The sequence below is a fragment of the Lagenorhynchus albirostris genome, chromosome 12, assembly GCF_949774975.1.
Source record: "Lagenorhynchus albirostris chromosome 12, mLagAlb1.1, whole genome shotgun sequence".
In the NCBI taxonomy this organism is placed as follows: domain Eukaryota; kingdom Metazoa; phylum Chordata; class Mammalia; order Artiodactyla; family Delphinidae; genus Lagenorhynchus; species Lagenorhynchus albirostris.
Window position 1 is genome coordinate 59,696,444 of NC_083106.1, and position 17,503 is coordinate 59,713,946.

Here is a 17,503-nt window from a genome sequence, read left to right on the forward strand (position 1 = left end):
TGTTCAAAGGACTAATGCTCTAAGGAAATTGTCCAAAGGGGAGCAGCAGTTCAGGGTTATTAAGTTATTTTCAAATGTTGTCTGGACTGCTGCTGCTGACCTTTGTGGAGGCAACAAGGTGCTGCTTCCCAGGGGGACAGGATAGGAAGCAATTAGAGAAACCTAGGAGAGGATCAGGAATGTTTGGGAATTCACACGTAGCACAAATTATGTGGGAACTCCAAGAATGAAAATAAACTAATATGATTAAGGGCATATTTTTATCCCAGAAAATATTCTAAAATGTAACTAATACTGGCTATATCTGTATGAGTGCGTTCTTAAAAACTCAACACTCAGTACCTAGTAGATGTCATTTAGACTTAAATTTCAGGGAAGAAAAGGAAAACTAATGAGTATTTCTTGAGTGATATGTGTGAGTGGACATATATACATTTTCTACCTTATTTACTAGGTGGATATCTGAGTAGCAATGAGAAAATTTCAGCTATGTCTTGGTTTTGAAATGACCATTCTCCAGTGAAAAGAGAATGGTAAAATGACTGATTCTAGGTGGGAGCATGCAAAATAAAAAAAGAGTCTGGAACCTTTTGTACCAGAAACTAACTAGGTGCTGAAAAAATGATGAGGACTTGTCAAAAGGACACAAGGGCCAACATGAAGATCTCCCACACACCAAATCTGGGAATTTGAGCAAAAAAATAAATGATAGCAAAGGACTGTAATCTGTACAGTAAGGATTTGTGAGTCTTTAGTGATATAAATAAATGGAGAGAAGGGAAGCTCTTCCTAGTAAATGTAGAAGTAATATGGAATTTGAAAATACCACTTGACAACCCTCATAGTAATTGTTTCAGGCAAGAATCCTCAATGGCTGTCAAAAATATGATGAAAAGCACAATATTTACATAGCTTGATAAGTATCTCTGCACAGTATTTGTCTGTTACAAAGGGAGCAGTAACTTTGCAGTGCAGAACATCTAGCAGATACCACCTTAACCAAGATATCAAAGTTAACCAATAATAAAACAAATTGATATTATGTACTCTCAATGTGATGCATTGAAAGAACAAAGATTTTTTTTTGATATTCCTGCCAAAAATGCATCGTGTGAATCTAATCATGAAGAAATACTAGTCAAACCTAAATAGCTGGCCTACTCAAGAACATCAGGGTCAGTCATGAAAGATAATCTGAACAACTGTTACAGATCAAAGAAAACTGAAGAAACATGGTAGATAAATGCAGCATGTGAGACTAGAGAGAATATCTGATATACTTCTATGTATAGTTCCAAGGGAGAGGAAGTAGAAAGTGGAACAGAAAAAATATGTGAAGAGAAAATGACTTAAAATCTTCTAATGTTAATGAAAGCTATCATATTAAAAAGCCCAATGAATTCCATCTAGGGCAAATAAAAAGAAAAACACACCATGATACATCATAGTGAAACTGCAGAACATTGGAGACAAAGAGAAGAGATTAAAAGCATTCACACAGAAAAATGCTACTTTCAAAAGAATGACAATTAGACTGTAAGCTGATTTCTCAACAGCAGTGGAGGCCAGTGGGAAATCTTCATTGTATTAAAACAAGGTAATTTTCAATAAGAAATTCTTCATCCAGCAAAATCTTTCAAGACTGGGGTGAAACAATTTTCACTGAAGCAAAATTGAAGGGAATACTGAAAGATAAGTTTTAGGCAGAAGAAGGAATAAAGTAAGTGGTAAATATTCTGTATAAATCAATAATATAATCTAATGGGATTAAAAATTACAATCCATGGTAAGAGTATTTTAAGGTCCTTGTTTTGTCTGAGAGAATTGCAAGATATATATTAACTTACCAAGATATTTGAATGTATGCTGTTGTTTCTAAGGTACCACTAAAAGAAGAGAGAGTAGGTTATTTAACTTACAAGCTAATAAAGGGGAAAATTGTGAAGTAGTCATCCCAAAAGAAGGCAAGAAGGAGGTATAGGTGGAAAAAATAGACGTATAAATAGAAGTACAGAATAAGATTGTCGGGCTTCCCTGGTGGCGCAGTGGTTGAGAGTCCGCCTGCCTATGCAGGGGACACGGGTTCATGCCCTGGTCCGGGAAGATCCCATATGCCGCAGAGCGGCTGGGCCCGTGAGCCATGGCCGCTGAGCCTGCGCATCCGGAGCCTGTGGTCTGCAACGGAAGAGGCCACAACAGTGAGAGGCCCACATACCGCAAAAAAAAAAAAAAAAAAAAAAGATGGTACGTTTAAAACTAAATATATGAGTTACATTACATTAACTGCAAATGTACTAATTGCTCATTTAAAACATATACTGTCAGAACAGACTGTAAGCTGTTTGTAAGAGAGAATCTAAAACAAAATTCAGAAGGATTTGGAATTGATAGAAAAAAGATATAAGAAAGGTAATGTATTAAACTAATATTGGAGAAAATTAGACTTAAAACCAACGAAAGCATTAAGTCATTTCATGCTGATTAAAGGTCCAATTCACCAGAAAGATAAAATATATTTAAATTTTATGTGGCTAGTAATATGCTGTTAAATGTAGAAAATAAACACTGACAGAACTACAAAGAGAAGAAATACACATATGCTTAGAAATACTGAAATGCATTTCTAAATAACCCATAGGTGAAAGAAGTTATAATGGAAATTATAAAATATCTTGAAGTAAATGATAACTAACATACTACTAATTAAAGCTTTGGGACTGCAGCTAAAGATATAATTAGTGGGAAATATATAACTTTAAATACAAATGTTAGAGGAAAAGAAGTTGAAAATTAATGAGCTAAGAATTCATTGTAAGAAGTTAGGGGAAAAAATTCCTGTATAGTAAACCCAAAGAAAATAAAAGGTAGTAAATAAGACTAACACAAATTTATGAAATTGAAAACAACAAAGATGATCAAAAAATTGAAAGATCAAAACAGCCAAAAGTTGGTTCTTCAAAAAAATTACTAAAATTGGCTAATCTTTCTTGAGATGATTACAAGTCAGTACTAGAAATGAAAATGGTAACATGCTTTCAAACTCTGCAGATATTAAAATATCTGATAATATCAAATATTTATATAAAATGGACAAATACCTAGAAAAAAATCTTACTAAAACCCATCAAATGTTCAACAGTAGTAAATTAGGTAAATAGTTTATCTTATAGTCATATATTGGAATACTCTGATGAACTATGGCTATACTCACTAATATGGGTAAATCTCACAAATATAATATTGAGGAAAAGAAGTAAGTTACCAAAGAATAGAAACAAGCTACGTAAGAATACAAACACATTAAAAAAAAAACAAAACAGGTGAAGCCAAACAATATGTGATCGAGGCGTGTATATCTATGTGGCAAAACTTAAAAAACTAGGGAATGATATATTATAGAAGTCAGAATAATTGTTACTCCTGGATGGGAGAACATATGATTGTGGAAACTGTAGGAACTAGTCATTTTCTAATTTTTAACCTGGGTATTTTTATTATTCTCTAAGTTTTATATATGTGTTTTGTATTCTCTTTTGTGTCTATATTTCCTTACAAAAATGAAGGAAAAAAACCCAAATCACAGGTTATTGGATAAGTGTCTGAATTTAATTGAATCATAATACCTCTTTTTCTACAGTCATTTTGGAACTGGTTGAATAAACTACTTAAAACGCTCTTTGAAAAATCAAATGACCGAAGAAGACCTTCTGTGCCTGTAATCCAGCCCAGGGATCCATTGGGTTTTAGTTGGTGGATGATTGCTCATGTAGCATCATTTTATCAGTTTGATCGCCATGGAATACCGGATGAAATGGTAAGATTTTATTTTTTCAAACTTTCTTGTATTATCAATCAATATGTACTTTTTGTAGGCAAATTAGCAAGTGAGGAGAAACAATAAAAATCAGATTATAATCCTACAGAAATCAACTCAGCTTCTGAATCTAGAAGCTGTAAACCTTTCTGTAAACATCTTGAAAATGATAATCTTTGTTTTTACTGTTTGTTTAGGGAAAAGACTTGGGATCTAGTCCTGGCCTGCTACAAAGTAGTTTTGTGACTGTTAATAAATTACTTAAACCTTTCTGGGCCTCTGTTCTCTCATCCAGAAATCATGGGACTGGATTGTTCTGTTCAGATTTCTTCTAGTTCTAAAATCTTTAAGATTGCCAAAGGGAAAGCCTACATCTCTAGAAATGAATTAGAGAAGATTTTTATGAAGATATTTTAATCTGTTAAACAACGATGAAGTTGCTTCATGTAAAAAGACAGAGATTTTAACTAGTATATTAATTTCTAGTTAGAAACATTTTTTCAGTGTTATTTTAAAATCCCTATGAAATAAAACCAGCTGGTAGGTGTATTTATCTGAAACCCTATTTGTAGATAACTTCTTCCATGTTCAGAAGTAACATAGTATTATATCAACCCATCAGTTCCATAAAATAAGCATGTCTGTATTTTCAAAATTTGTCTTTGTTTTCTGGCAGTGGTTAACAAGCCTGGCTGATCAACAGGCCTATCTGTGAGTTTCTAAAAATTCAGATTTCTTAAGTCTAGAGATCCTGTTTTAGTACTGTAATCTGGTCTGGAGTTTGGAAATTCTTATTTTTAAAAAGTCCTTTGGATCTCATGCTCTTATCAGGTATGGGAACGTTTGCTTTATGAAACGTGTTCCTTGATGGACTTCACAGATTTTCCTCTTTCTGGAATACTGGACAGAGCCCAGACATCATCCGTGGAATCTGAGGGTCAGTTAGTATTGACATAGTGTCCTAGAAACGGAGAAAGGGCCTTAGAGGTCCTCTAAGTGATTCCCTAGTAATAAACGGTCCTTTAAGAGATCACAAGATATAGTAAGATAAGTCAGAAAGTGCTCTGAGAAGTCCACACACAGCTCAGTATCGATGTATTTAAGCATTCTACCAATTCATTGAGAGAGATCAATAAGATCAATAGAATGAACTTCTCAGAAGGATCATATGTTCTTTATTTATGCACATGAGTCCTACCCATACTGATATATGGTAACTGATAAATGCCATTATTACTTTAGTATTCCTTTCATTGAGTATTATAATGGAGTTAATATGGTTATGTTTCACATCTTTTAGTTCTTAAAATACTAGAACAACAATGAAAGAACTCAAAAAATTTATCTATAATTCAAAGGTCTTTACATAAGCATTTTTATTTCTCTTACCACCCAACCTTAATTCTTCCAAATACATATTTCTGCAGTGTAAATAAATAGGGTAGTTAGGTAAGCACTTCTGAATTCCTACTGAGTGGCCATCATAATAATAGGTGCCCGTGATAGGATACACATGAAATAGATTGTACTGCCTTTTGCTTCAAGGAATGTGCTTTCATGTTATTAATGCTTGCTGGATCTGCCATTAACACTTATTTGAGTGAGTGGTACATTTCAATAGTGTTTGATATCAACCCCCACATGCTCCCAGTATGGTAGGTAATGTAGCCACGTTAATATATATCATTAGTATTACTATTGTAGTTTTGAATTGTATTGGTACAACCACCCTATGTTGCATTGCTGAAATCACTCTTCATTTTCATAGAGGGAACTCCGTAGGACATTATTGCTTTTATTAGCTCTGGATCAAGATAGTGAAAGAATTCTCTGTATTTAAAATAGCTTAACCTTTGTCTTTTAATATTTGTCAGCAGTTCCTTTATGATTTTCTTTTGCCAAGATACATATGTTTTTTTTCAATCTTAATTTTTAAAATTATATAGAAGGTTTTAAGAGGAAAGAGAGCCATGGTATTTGGGAAAAAAAATCCTTTCATATGATAAAATAATAAAGATGTGTAATGTGTATGTGTATATGTAAAATAGACTTTGCCTTTATTCATGAGTCTTCAGAGAGTTTCAAACGTTTCTTGACTTCTTAATGTCTTTAAAAGAAAAACTTGAGGGCTTCCCTGGTGGCACAGTGGTTGAGAGTCCGCCTGCCGATGCAGGGGACACGGGTTCGTGCCCCGGTCTGGGGAGATCCCACATGCCGTGGAGTGGCTAGACTCGTGAGCCATGGCCGCTGAGCCTGCGTGTCCGGAGCCTGTGCTCCGCAACGGGAGAGGCCACAATAGTGAGAGGCCCGCGTACTGCAAAACAAAAACAAAAACTTAAGTTCTCCAGTTAATGATAGTCTTCATTAGGGGTGATACCTTTAGCATATTGCATTTGCAAAGTGCTTAATATCTCAGAGTGACTATTTGGTTTTTATCTCAATGAAGTGTTATGCAGTAGGCAAGAAGTTAATATTATATCCATTTTACAGGTAAAGAAACTGAGGTGCACAGTGGTTAAATATCACCCTATTTTTATCACTTAGATAAATTTGATATGAGAAACTTTCTGAGAACTTCCTCTCATGAATAGGTCTCTGGTAGCATAACCCTGTGTACCAGTCTGCCAGGGACAGTCCCAGTTTATGCCCATTTTCCCCTCATCCCATCTGGTTAGTTTGTTCCCTTTTATTCTCAGAAGTGTCTCAATTTGGTTTATAAATCATATAATCATTTTAATCTATGAACATAAAGGTGTATTGACTCATTCTTTCAGAGAGATTATATAGGATTTTAATTTGTTTCTGAGATATACTTAGGTCAGAATTTTGAAAATTATCTGAATTCTTTTTTTCTCCTTATGATGTATTAGCATAGCCAGCTACCATATAGAAAATGGTTATGCATTAAGCATGCTTTATTCCACTAAAGAGTAATCTGGTGTGAGAGGATGATATGAAGTAATAATAGTTAGTCATATGTTCTGCAGCAGAGAAATACTGCTAGTCTTGTGATAATCATAGAGATGTTTCAGTTTTTAAATGTGAACTGCTTTTGCCCTGAAGGTTAATGTGAAATCTTTATATTTTAAATAGGTTTGAGATATGGTTAATTTTTTTTAAGTTTTCGTAAATTGGATTTTTGCTGTATGTGGATTTAAATCACAGAAGTTGCCAATTCCTTAACACAGGCCTTTAAGGAAAATTTGGTATCTCACTTCTCATACTAGAGACTTTAGATTTTTATATATTTCTGTTTAATGCTTTTCTCCCAACCTAGATAAGAGTGTGTTAAACTCTTACAATCCCAGTCATCTATTTTGTTTCTATTTATTTTTTTAATTGAAATATACAGTGTTTCAAGGGTATAGCAAAGTGATTCAGTTATATATATTCTTTTTCACATTCTTTTCCATTATAGGTTATTACAAGATATTGAATATAGTTCCCTGTGCTATACAGTAGGTCCTTGTTTATCTATTTTATGTATAGTAGTGTGTATCCATTAATCCCACAGTCCCAATTTATAATCTCCCCCTCTTTCCCCTTTGGTAACCATAAGTTCGTTTTCTGTGTCTGTATACAGTCTATTTCTGTTTTGTAAATAAGTTCATTGTATTTTTTTTTTAAGATTCCACATATAAGTGATATCATATAATATTTGTCTTTCTCTGACTTATAGGTCCATCCGTATTGCTGGAAATGGCATTATTTCATTCTTTTTTTTATGGCTGAGTAAAAATTCCATTGTGTGTGTGTATGTGTATATATATGTATACATATATATACACATACACACACAGCACATCTTTATCCATTCATCTGTTGATGGACATTTAGGTTGCTTCCATGTCTTGGCTATTGTAGGTACTGCTGCACTGAGCATTGGGGTGCATGTATCTGGAGTGGGATTGCTGGATCATATGGTAGTTCTATTTTTAGTTTTTTAAGGATCCTCCATACTGTTCTCCATAGTGGCTGCACCAATTTACATTCCCACCAAGAGTGTAGGAGGGTTCTCTTTTCTGCATACCCTCTCCAGTGTTTATTATTTGTAGACTTTTTGATGATGGCAATTCTGACTGTTGTGAGGTGATACCTCATTATAGTTTTGGTTTGTATTTCTCTAATAATTAGTGATGTTGAACATCTTTTCATGTGTCTGATGGCCATCTGTATGTCTTCTTTGAAGAAATGCCTACATAGGTCGTCTGCCCAATTTTTGATTGGGTTGTTTGGTTTTTTGATATTGAGTTGTTGGTATATTTTGGAAATTAATCCCTTTTTTATAGCATCATTTGCAAATATTTTCTCCTATTCTGTAGGTTGTCTTCATTTTGTTTATGGTTTCCTTTGCTGTGCAAAAGCTTTTAAGTTTAATTAGGTTCCATTTGTTTATTTTTGCTTTCGTTTCCATTACTCTAGGAGACGGATCCAAAAAAATATTGCTGTGATTTATGTCAAAGAGTGTTCCTCCTATGTTTTCCTCTAGGAGTTTCGTAGTGTCTGGTCTTACATTTAGGTCTTTAATCCATTTTGAGTTTATTTTTGTATATGGTGTTAGAGAATGTTCTAGTTTCATTCTTTTACATGTAGCTGCCCAGTTTTCCCAGCACCACTTGTTGAAGAGACTGTCTTTTCTTCATTGTATATTCTGGCTTCCTTTGTCATAGATTAATTGACCATAAGTGTGTGGGTTTATTTCTGGGCCGTCTATCCTGTTCCACTGAACTATGTGTCTGTTTCTGTGCCAGTACCATACTGTTCTGATTACTGTAGCTATGTAATATAGTCTAAAGTTAGGGAGCATGATTCCTCTGGCTCCATTCTTCTATCTCAAGATTGTTTTGGCTATTCAGGGTCTTTTGTGTTTCCATACAAATTAAAAAACTTTTTGTTCCAGTTCTGTGAAAAATGCTATTGGTAATTTGATAAGGATTGCACTGAATCTGTAGATTGCTTTGGGTAGTATGGTCGTTTTAACTATTGATTTCTTCCAATCCAAAAACACCATATATCTTTCCATCTGTTTCTGTCATCTTCAGTTTCTTCTATCAACATCTTATAGTTTTTGGAGTACAGGTCTTTTGCCCCCTTAGGTGGGTTTATTCCTAATTATTTTATTTCTTTTGATACAATGGTAAGTGGGGTTGTTCCCTTAATTTCTCTTTATGATTTTTCATTGTTAGTGTGTACAAATGCAACAGATTTCTGTATATTAATATCTTGCAACTTTACCAGATTCATTGATGAGCTCTAGTAGTTTTGTGGCAACGTCTTTAGGATTTTTTATGTATAGTATCATGTCATCTGCAAACAGTGCCAGTTTTACTTCTTCTTTTCCAATTTGGACTCCCTTTATTTATTTTTCTTTTCTGATTGCTGTGGCTAGGACTTCCAAAACTATGTTGAATAAAAGTAGTGAGAGTGGCCATCCTTGTTTGTTCCTGATGAGAGTGTGTTAGCCTCTTACAATCCCAGACATCTATTTTAAAAGCAAATATAGTTTAAAGAGAAAAATTACTTTGGGACATTGCAGGGATCATTTTAACAGTGCTTTCCCTGCCCAGAACATAGTGCAGTCAGTGAGGCTAGCTGATGCATTTCTTTGAAATATCTGAAATGGTGACTAGATAAAAGGTGTGAAATACAACCTTAAAATGAGAGTTGCTCCAGGTTACCTAGTCGGCTGTAAGTGGAGAGTGGGGTGTCTATTTTATATTTCCGGTGGAAATACCACCTGTGCTGAAGCTTAAGTGAGTGTCTTCATTTTAATAGTGGGATAAGAAATATAAAACATAGCCCCAAATTGATGACTGTTACCTCCTTTCTATACTACAACTTAGTATACAGAAAAAAAAAAAAATAGCTGCTCAAAGTTAAGTTTCCCTGTGGAAGAAAAATATGTTACCCTTTTATACATATTTTCCCACTTAGACTTGATTTGGGCATGATATGGTTGCCATTCTTTCCTCTGAATTGTGGTTTATTTTTGTTTTAGATTATAACCACAGTACTATTAAATAGAGTTGAAATTCTCTGGCTGAGAATCATACTACTTCTCTCTGATTTGTGTGATTCAAATTGCTAGAATAACCAAAATATACTCATTAGCCCTATCAAATTATAAAACTAAATACATCAACCCTGTCATGCTTGTGATTATTTAGGACTAGTGGTGATGTTATCTTAATAAAGAATGATATAAAAGTGGATTGCTGGAAGCTGAGGGAAAATTTGTTAGAAAAAGAAACTCATTTATTGATAGCATGGTATAATGGAAGGAACACTGGCTTTGGAGCCAAACCTACTTGGATTTGAATTCATGCTCTGACTTCTGTGTACATGACATTTCTGAGACTTAATTGTGTTATCTATGAGTTGGGTACGATTTAGGAAGTAATAATGTAAAGACCCCAACACAATGTACACATAGTATTGCTAGAACAAAATGGTCTCCTTTTTGAGAGAGTTTTAGAGCACAGTCCTCAAGGCTACCTCATTTCTGATGCTAATTACAAGCTCGGGGATTCCCAGAGCCATGTAATTTATGTGGACTCACAGAACTCCCTGAAAGCTTTTATACTCACAGTTATGGTTTATTATGGGGAAAGGATATAGATTAAAATTAGCAAAGGGAAGAGTACATAGTGCAGAGTCCAGGAAAAGTAGCAAATGTGGAGCTTCTGTTGTCCTCTCCGCATAGAGTTGAGACACCTTTGTCACCTGGCATCAGTGTGTGACAGTATGCAGGGAGTATTTCTAACCGGGGAAGCTTGCCTGAACTGCAGTGGTCAGAGTTTTTATTGGAGCTCCATTACCTAGGCATAATGGATTGCATCCACATGATGGTTGAGCTCAGTCTTCAGGTCAAATAATACAGGACCCAAAGCCCCCAGCCTAAGTTACATTGTTGATTTTCAGGTATAATTAGCCCTACCCTAAGACTGTGTGGGTGTGGCCACCCTCCACCCTCTGTTACATTGTTAGACAATAGTTATGACCCTAGGCCCAGGGGCAAACAAAGATACTCCTATCAGGCGAAACATTCGAAGGGCCGCGGAGATTACCTCCCAGAAACCAAGGATAAAGTCCAGACCTCTTTGGGCAAGGCCATATTCTTTACTACATATTTTTTCCTTATAAATATTTTGCATTCACTTTATTTACATAAATGTATTTCAAAAAACCAATAATTCCTTTCTAAAAATAACTGTATCATCATACTAGTTATCTATTGATGAGTAACAAAATTTGGCAGCTTAAAACAAACATTTTCTCACACAGTTCCTGAGGGTCTGGCATCCAGTAGGAGCCTGGGGGCTCCTGGCTCAGGATCTCATGAGGTTATAGTCAAGCTGTCACCTGGGTCCTCAGTCTCTGAAGACCTGACTGGGGCTGGAGGAATCACTTCTAGTCTCGCTCACCTTGGCAGGAGGCTTCAGTCACTCATCATGTGGGCTTCTTCGATCCTGTTCATAGCATAGCTTTTCCCAGGAGTCAACGAGAGAGATTGTCATTAAGATGGACGCTTCAGTGACTTCTAATCTTGGAAGTGACATACTATCAGTCCTACTAGTATTGGTATTCTGTTGGTAACAGACCAAGTCTGGTACAGTGTGGGAGGGGATTAAATAAGGGTATGAATACTAGGAGACAGGGGGATACTGGGTGCTGTCTTAGAGGCTGGCTACCACAGTCACTAGGCACTTTTATTAAGGTAATATTTATTTAGTGATTTTATGTAGTTAGCATCTTACATGAACATTATCCAGCCATTTAAAATCAAGAATATTGAACATGCTTTAACTTTGTATTGGTCACTGGAGTTCAACGAACAACATAGTTGTTATAACACGGATAGAAGTGTAGATGAGGCTCTTTGCCTTTATTCTTTAAGGCCTGTGTCTTAGTTTTCTGAAATCTTATGGTAACTTCTGCACCTTTTATTCTTATCTTGTCAGAAACTAGTTGTTACTTGCTGCTTCTTGGAGGTTCTTTCTTTGCTTCTCGTTTTGACCGATATCCACATATCCAAACCTTTAAGAACTGAGTATCAAATGAACTAGGTATCCTGTGAAAAGTTCCTCCAGGCTTTCCCTTTGGAAAAGTAGAATTGTTCTCAGTGCCTAGCCTTTGTGAAATATGTTGGCTTTGTGAAAGTCTTTTTTGGCTTTCTTCTTTATTATAGAGAGTCTTCAGGATAGTTGAGCTTGCCAGATAAGTGACCATTGGCTAAATGAGGTAGCAGTGTGTAGAAGTTTTTTTTTAATTTTCTATATAAAATTTTTAGTTACTTGTTTACTAGAGTAGACCATCTTGAAGCTGTTATGCATAAAACAAAGGTAAAAATCTCTGCTGAGTAAAGTACAGAATAAAGAAGGACAGTCGCTGGTGTAAAAACATCCAAAATATACTTAAAGGTTTTTTTTTCCCCTGTTAGATTGTATCTGACAGCAAAAATTTATTATTTGTTAAAACATTTATAATTTTATAGAAGTACCACTGTTTGATAAAATCACTCCTGATAAGGTTTATATGGGATTGGAATAGTTGTAAATTTTTTTCTCCCAAGTCTGTAAACTAACTCTTTGCCAAAGTAATTTTAGACAGTCAAGAAATTGTAATGATACCTGATGATAGTAGAAAATGTACTTCACACTTAACTTGCTACTTTATAATTTTAATAATAATTAAGAGCAGTAATTTTAATGCAATATTTTCTCCCTTTCTAGAGACAAATGGAATCAAACTGGAACTTTGTAGAAGAACTGCTGAAAAAGTCCATCAATGTTCAGGTACACATTTAAAGTGAGACAGTTTGTGGGCTTTGCTAAATTTTTATGTTACAGATTTTACTTATAATAACCAAGCAAACTGTTAAAATGATTTAAATAACAAACTTAGTTTACTTATAAAAAGTCTGAGATAGAATCATCATTCTTTGTTAATGCAGGGTCCTTGTACAATAGTTTTTATTTTGAAGATTTTTATTTTAACACTGACTTGCCAGTTAAAGGACAAAGATAATAGTCACCTGGTTGGTGACTTTGAAAAATGTATTCAAAATAAGTAGCAGATGCTTCAGAACTATAAGCCATTCCTTGACTGCATGATATCAAGTCTAGTAGACATGATGAGGGAGATAGTCAGTAGCATTGGAAATTCAGCTATATCCTCATCACAGCAGGAAGGTGACTTGCCTTGCTGAGCAATTTGTCTTACAGGCTTGACTCATACTCTAACTGATAAGGTCCTAGTTTCTGAGTCCTTATTTCACACCTTATCATTTTTCTTTCTGCAGAACGGTTAATGTAGTGTTTCATGGCCCAGAGGTCAGATTTGACCTCCTTTTAGTTTTAAATGTGCTCTTCATCACATCTTTAAACATATTGTATTATAGTTCTGTAAAGTTTTGTAGCATAAGTTACTTATGCTAAGATTTTAAGGGGAAATTTTAGTAAAGAATATTTTTTTAATTTGGGAAATAGACTCCTTTTCTGTTACGAAATGAAGATTGTTAAAAACTTGAAGAGGAATAAAAAAGAAATATGGTAGTACAAGATTGCTACACACATTTATTTTATAGCCATATCTTTGAAAATCATTTTAATATCTTAAATATTTTCCCTGTTATCTATATTAACTCTTAATTTTTTTAGGTGAAAATATAAGTATATTTAGTTATAGTATGAATCTTCTAATTATGAACTAAGAATTCTAGGTTAGAATGCCAAAGAACTCTGAATATGTAAGTTGCATCAGGAACAAAAGAGCTATTATCCCAAACACTAAATTTTTTTTATTTTCTTTTTTCTGTATCATTTTCATTGGCTTTCTCCTATGTTCTTTTTGAGTACATACTGATTTAGTAACTCAAAAAGTTTCAGACATGTATTTTTTTACTTCTAGAATGTACAGAATCACTAAAAAAGTGGTCACCATTATTTACATCAGCTATTAATCCAGTATTTTAATGGTATCACCTAAAGCTGTTTTGAAGATAAATCACTAATTCTTGTAAGTAGGTAGGATGACCATCTGGATTTACCTGGCTTGGAGTATCTCAAAATGTGGGACTTTCAGTGCTAAAACCAGACAAGGCCTGAGAAAACTGGGGCGAGTCAGTCACCAGAGAAGCAAGGATAGTACAGCTAATCTAAGAAACTTTCCCTGTGAATTTAAGTCTAGCATAAAGTCAAAGTAATATCTTTCCTGTAAGAGAAGAGGTCATTATAATATGTAGAAAAAAACAGTCCATTCTCTCTAGTAACCTCAATTTTGTCATGCCTTGATTGTATCAAATTAGATTTTATAAGTAGTATAGGACTACTTGCTGGAGTTCCTGAAACCAATTTTGTGGGTGCAGTAGGTGGTCATAAAGAATAAATAATATGTTTGGATAGAGCTATCAGTTTGATTATATCTGTTTTCCCCCACTGAGGTAAATTAAAATCTGACCATGCTCGTGCTGTGACTTGATTTCCAACAATGAAAGAAAGAGTCCATTTACAATATTTAAAAAATATATATGTTTCACATATAGAGTAGTCTTCACATAATATTGGTGGGCACTCCACTGTAGTCTTAATTAAGCAAATAATGTTCTAAATCTTTTTCTAGCCAGAGAGGATTTCCAGAAACAGACATTGAGCTTTGTTAGTAAAGAGAGCATATATTGTTTAATTTTACTTAAACTGAATAGTTAAGTATTTGCTTTAAAAAACATTTTTTAGAGGTAATCCTATTTAATATTTGTGAATGCTAACAGTAAACATTTGTTCTACATTTATAATAGCATTATTTTTTTTTTATGAAAAGGGAGATTTTTAGTTTTATGCTACCTACTTTTTAAAGCCTCATTATTTGATGAGATCACAGAACAGTTTTCTAACAAAGGTCATAGAAGGGTATAAGAAGAAATCCTAAGCAAGCCTAATATTTAAAAAAAAATTTTTTTCATTTGTCAAAGAATTTGGAGAGTCCAAGGCTAAAAACCACTCAGAATGTGATTAGCTCTGAATAATGTGGAACAATAATCTTCTAATTACTAATCCAAAATGTTTGTGTTTCTTGGACAGAAGGATCTTGCCCGAGATATTGAAGTCTAACTCTCTTTATCCAGTCCTAAAAAAATCCCATCAGTTAGACTGACAGTTAACTGTTTAGCTTGCAAATAAATTTTATTCTCCTGGTGATTTCTGATAGGCAAGTCAGTTATACATAAAAAGAAAAAATGAACCCACAGTTGTTATATTGCCATTTGTATAGAATAAGCTAAAAGAGTAAATGTTTTCATTTTTAGTTCTATAAAAGAATTTGATATATGGAATATACCCGAATTTAATATGCCTGCATTTAATCTTTTGAAATAAAGATAGGAAGGCATTCTTTTAAAAAAGGACTAAGAGGGTTTCCCTGGTGGTGCAGTGGTTGAGAGTCCACCTGCCGATGCAAGGGGACACGGGTTCGTGCCTCTGTCCGGGAAGATCCCACATACTGTGGAGCAGCTGGGCCCATGAGCCATGGCCGCTGAGCCTAAAAATTTCCTAAAGGACTTGAAGCTTTGGTGTATTCTAACAGATTAATAACTAAAAGAGTTAAAAGCCTTCTCAAAAAAATCTGGTCATGTTTGGTTCACTCTCATTCACTGAAATATTTGGCAGCAAGATCACTCTTCTCTTCTATACCTGTATACTACTTTTATTAGTGACCCCAACATCATTGTGTATAATCCACCTGTCCTCTAAGTTTCTTCATATCCTTACTTCTAATCAGATTTTCTTTTATTTACCTTACCCACTGCCTCCCATTAGTTATGCTCTACATTTTTTCACTTTTCATTTTCATTCTGTCCATCATCATTGATCTTTTCATTTTTCTGTGTTCATCCATGTCCAAACTTTCCTCCTTGAACAATGTAGATTATACAACCCCTTATTATAATCACTCCATCACAAACGCCTTTAATTCCATAGCCCTTACCTATTTTAAACTTGGCAAAACCTAATACCCTTCTCTTACCCCTCTGCCACGCCCCCACCTCAGCTGAATGTTGGTGGAAAAAACTCATACACTCATTCTTGCTGACTGGTCTGACTTTAAATTCTTGATCATAAATCTTTTCAAGTGGCACTCGGCTCTAGAATGTTTACTTTTCTACTCTCCAAAACAACTTATTTCAGAATTTCTTTTTTAACACACAGTTCAACACATGCTGTGCCCCAGTCACCTTAGCTAAGCATTTTGCCTCATAAATCATTGAGAAAATAGGACCAGTCAGTTGAGAACTCCTTTATGTTTAAACCTTCTAATCTCCCAATGTGCCTGCTTTGTACACAACCTCTCAATCTGCTTTTCTGTTATATTGGAAGTGTCACTGTTTCCCTCAAAGGCTAATTCCTTTCCCTGTGTACTGGATCCTTTCTCTTCTCACCTGTTCAAGGACTTTATATATCTTCACTTAAGTATCACTACTTCCTCACCTTCTATTATCTCCTCAACCTGCCATAGTTAAGCATCTGTGTCTGCCATACCTGAAACTACTGTTGTCAAAGGCATCAATAACTTCCACATTGTCAAATCTAAGAGTTCTTTGTTCTCATTTTAACCACTCAGTAGCATTCAACCCTGTTGACCCCCTTCCCTTTCTGAAATATTTCTCTTGGTTTCCATGATGCCTGGTTTCCTTCCTACTTCATTGACCATTGGGTTTTGCTTATAGACTCCTCCTTTTGCTTCCTACCTAAATTTTGGAATAGCAAAGGGCTCTCAGTTCTGGATCCTTTTCTCTTTTCCATCGTCTTTCCTATGTTGATCTTATCTAGTCTCTTAGCTCTAAAAGCCATCAATATGAAAGTAACATCCAAATTTATATCAATAGCTCTTACTTTTCCCTTGAGCTATAGACCCATATGTCAGTTGTCTACTTAATATTTCCACTTGGTTGCCCTGTGCACTGTCTCATGTGTTCCTCCCCTAGTCTTTGCCATCTTAGGAAGTGGTTCCATCAACCCATTTTCTTAAGCCAAATGAGAGTTCTCCTTAATTGCTGTCTTTCCTTCATACCTTAATGTAACTCATCAACAAATCCTATTGTCTCTGTTTCCAAACATATCTCTAAAGTTGTCCACTTATCTTAGTCTTACAGTTTCACAGAGTCACCTCCTAACATTTTGACAGGAGGAGAAGGAAGTAGAAAAAAGTAGACATTTTAATCTCATCTTCTGTGATGGAATAACCATACATGTTTGTTGAAAAGTGATACAACACTGAATCCCAGTCATTCAACAGTTATTTATTTAAAGCATACTATATCTCAAGCACCTTCAAATTTCCCAGCATTTCTACTTTGTACTTGACCTCTGTCTGATTTTCTATTACATTGGAAGTGTCACTGTTTACCTTCTAACTGCTCTTAACTACTGTATTCATTCTCGATGCATGATCCAATGTACTATTTTTTAAACAATCATTTCATGTCACCCCTGTGCTTACAATCTTGTAGAGGCTTCCCAACATAATTAAAATAAAAACCATAATTCTGACTATAAACTATAAAGCCTCAAATGAGGTATGATTCCTGACTATCTCTGACTTAATCCTATAATATCAAGCTTACTGCTAATTCAGGAACTTTCCATGTGTTTTCTCTGTGATGAATGCTTTACTTTCAGTTCTTTATGTGGTTGG

At 34.7% G+C, this 17,503-nt stretch overlaps 1 protein-coding gene across 2 annotated transcripts in view; it reads left to right on the forward strand.

Annotated features, from left to right (window-relative positions):
• MMS22L (MMS22 like, DNA repair protein) overlaps positions 1–17,503 on the forward strand; it is a 138,749-nt gene that overhangs the window by 28,936 nt on the left and 92,310 nt on the right. For both annotated transcript variants that reach the window (XM_060167611.1, XM_060167610.1), the window contains exons 9-10: positions 3,638–3,814; positions 12,547–12,609. In XM_060167611.1, coding sequence (XP_060023594.1) covers positions 3,638–3,814; positions 12,547–12,609 — 240 coding nt within the window. The remainder of the gene's footprint in view (positions 1–3,637; positions 3,815–12,546; positions 12,610–17,503) is intronic.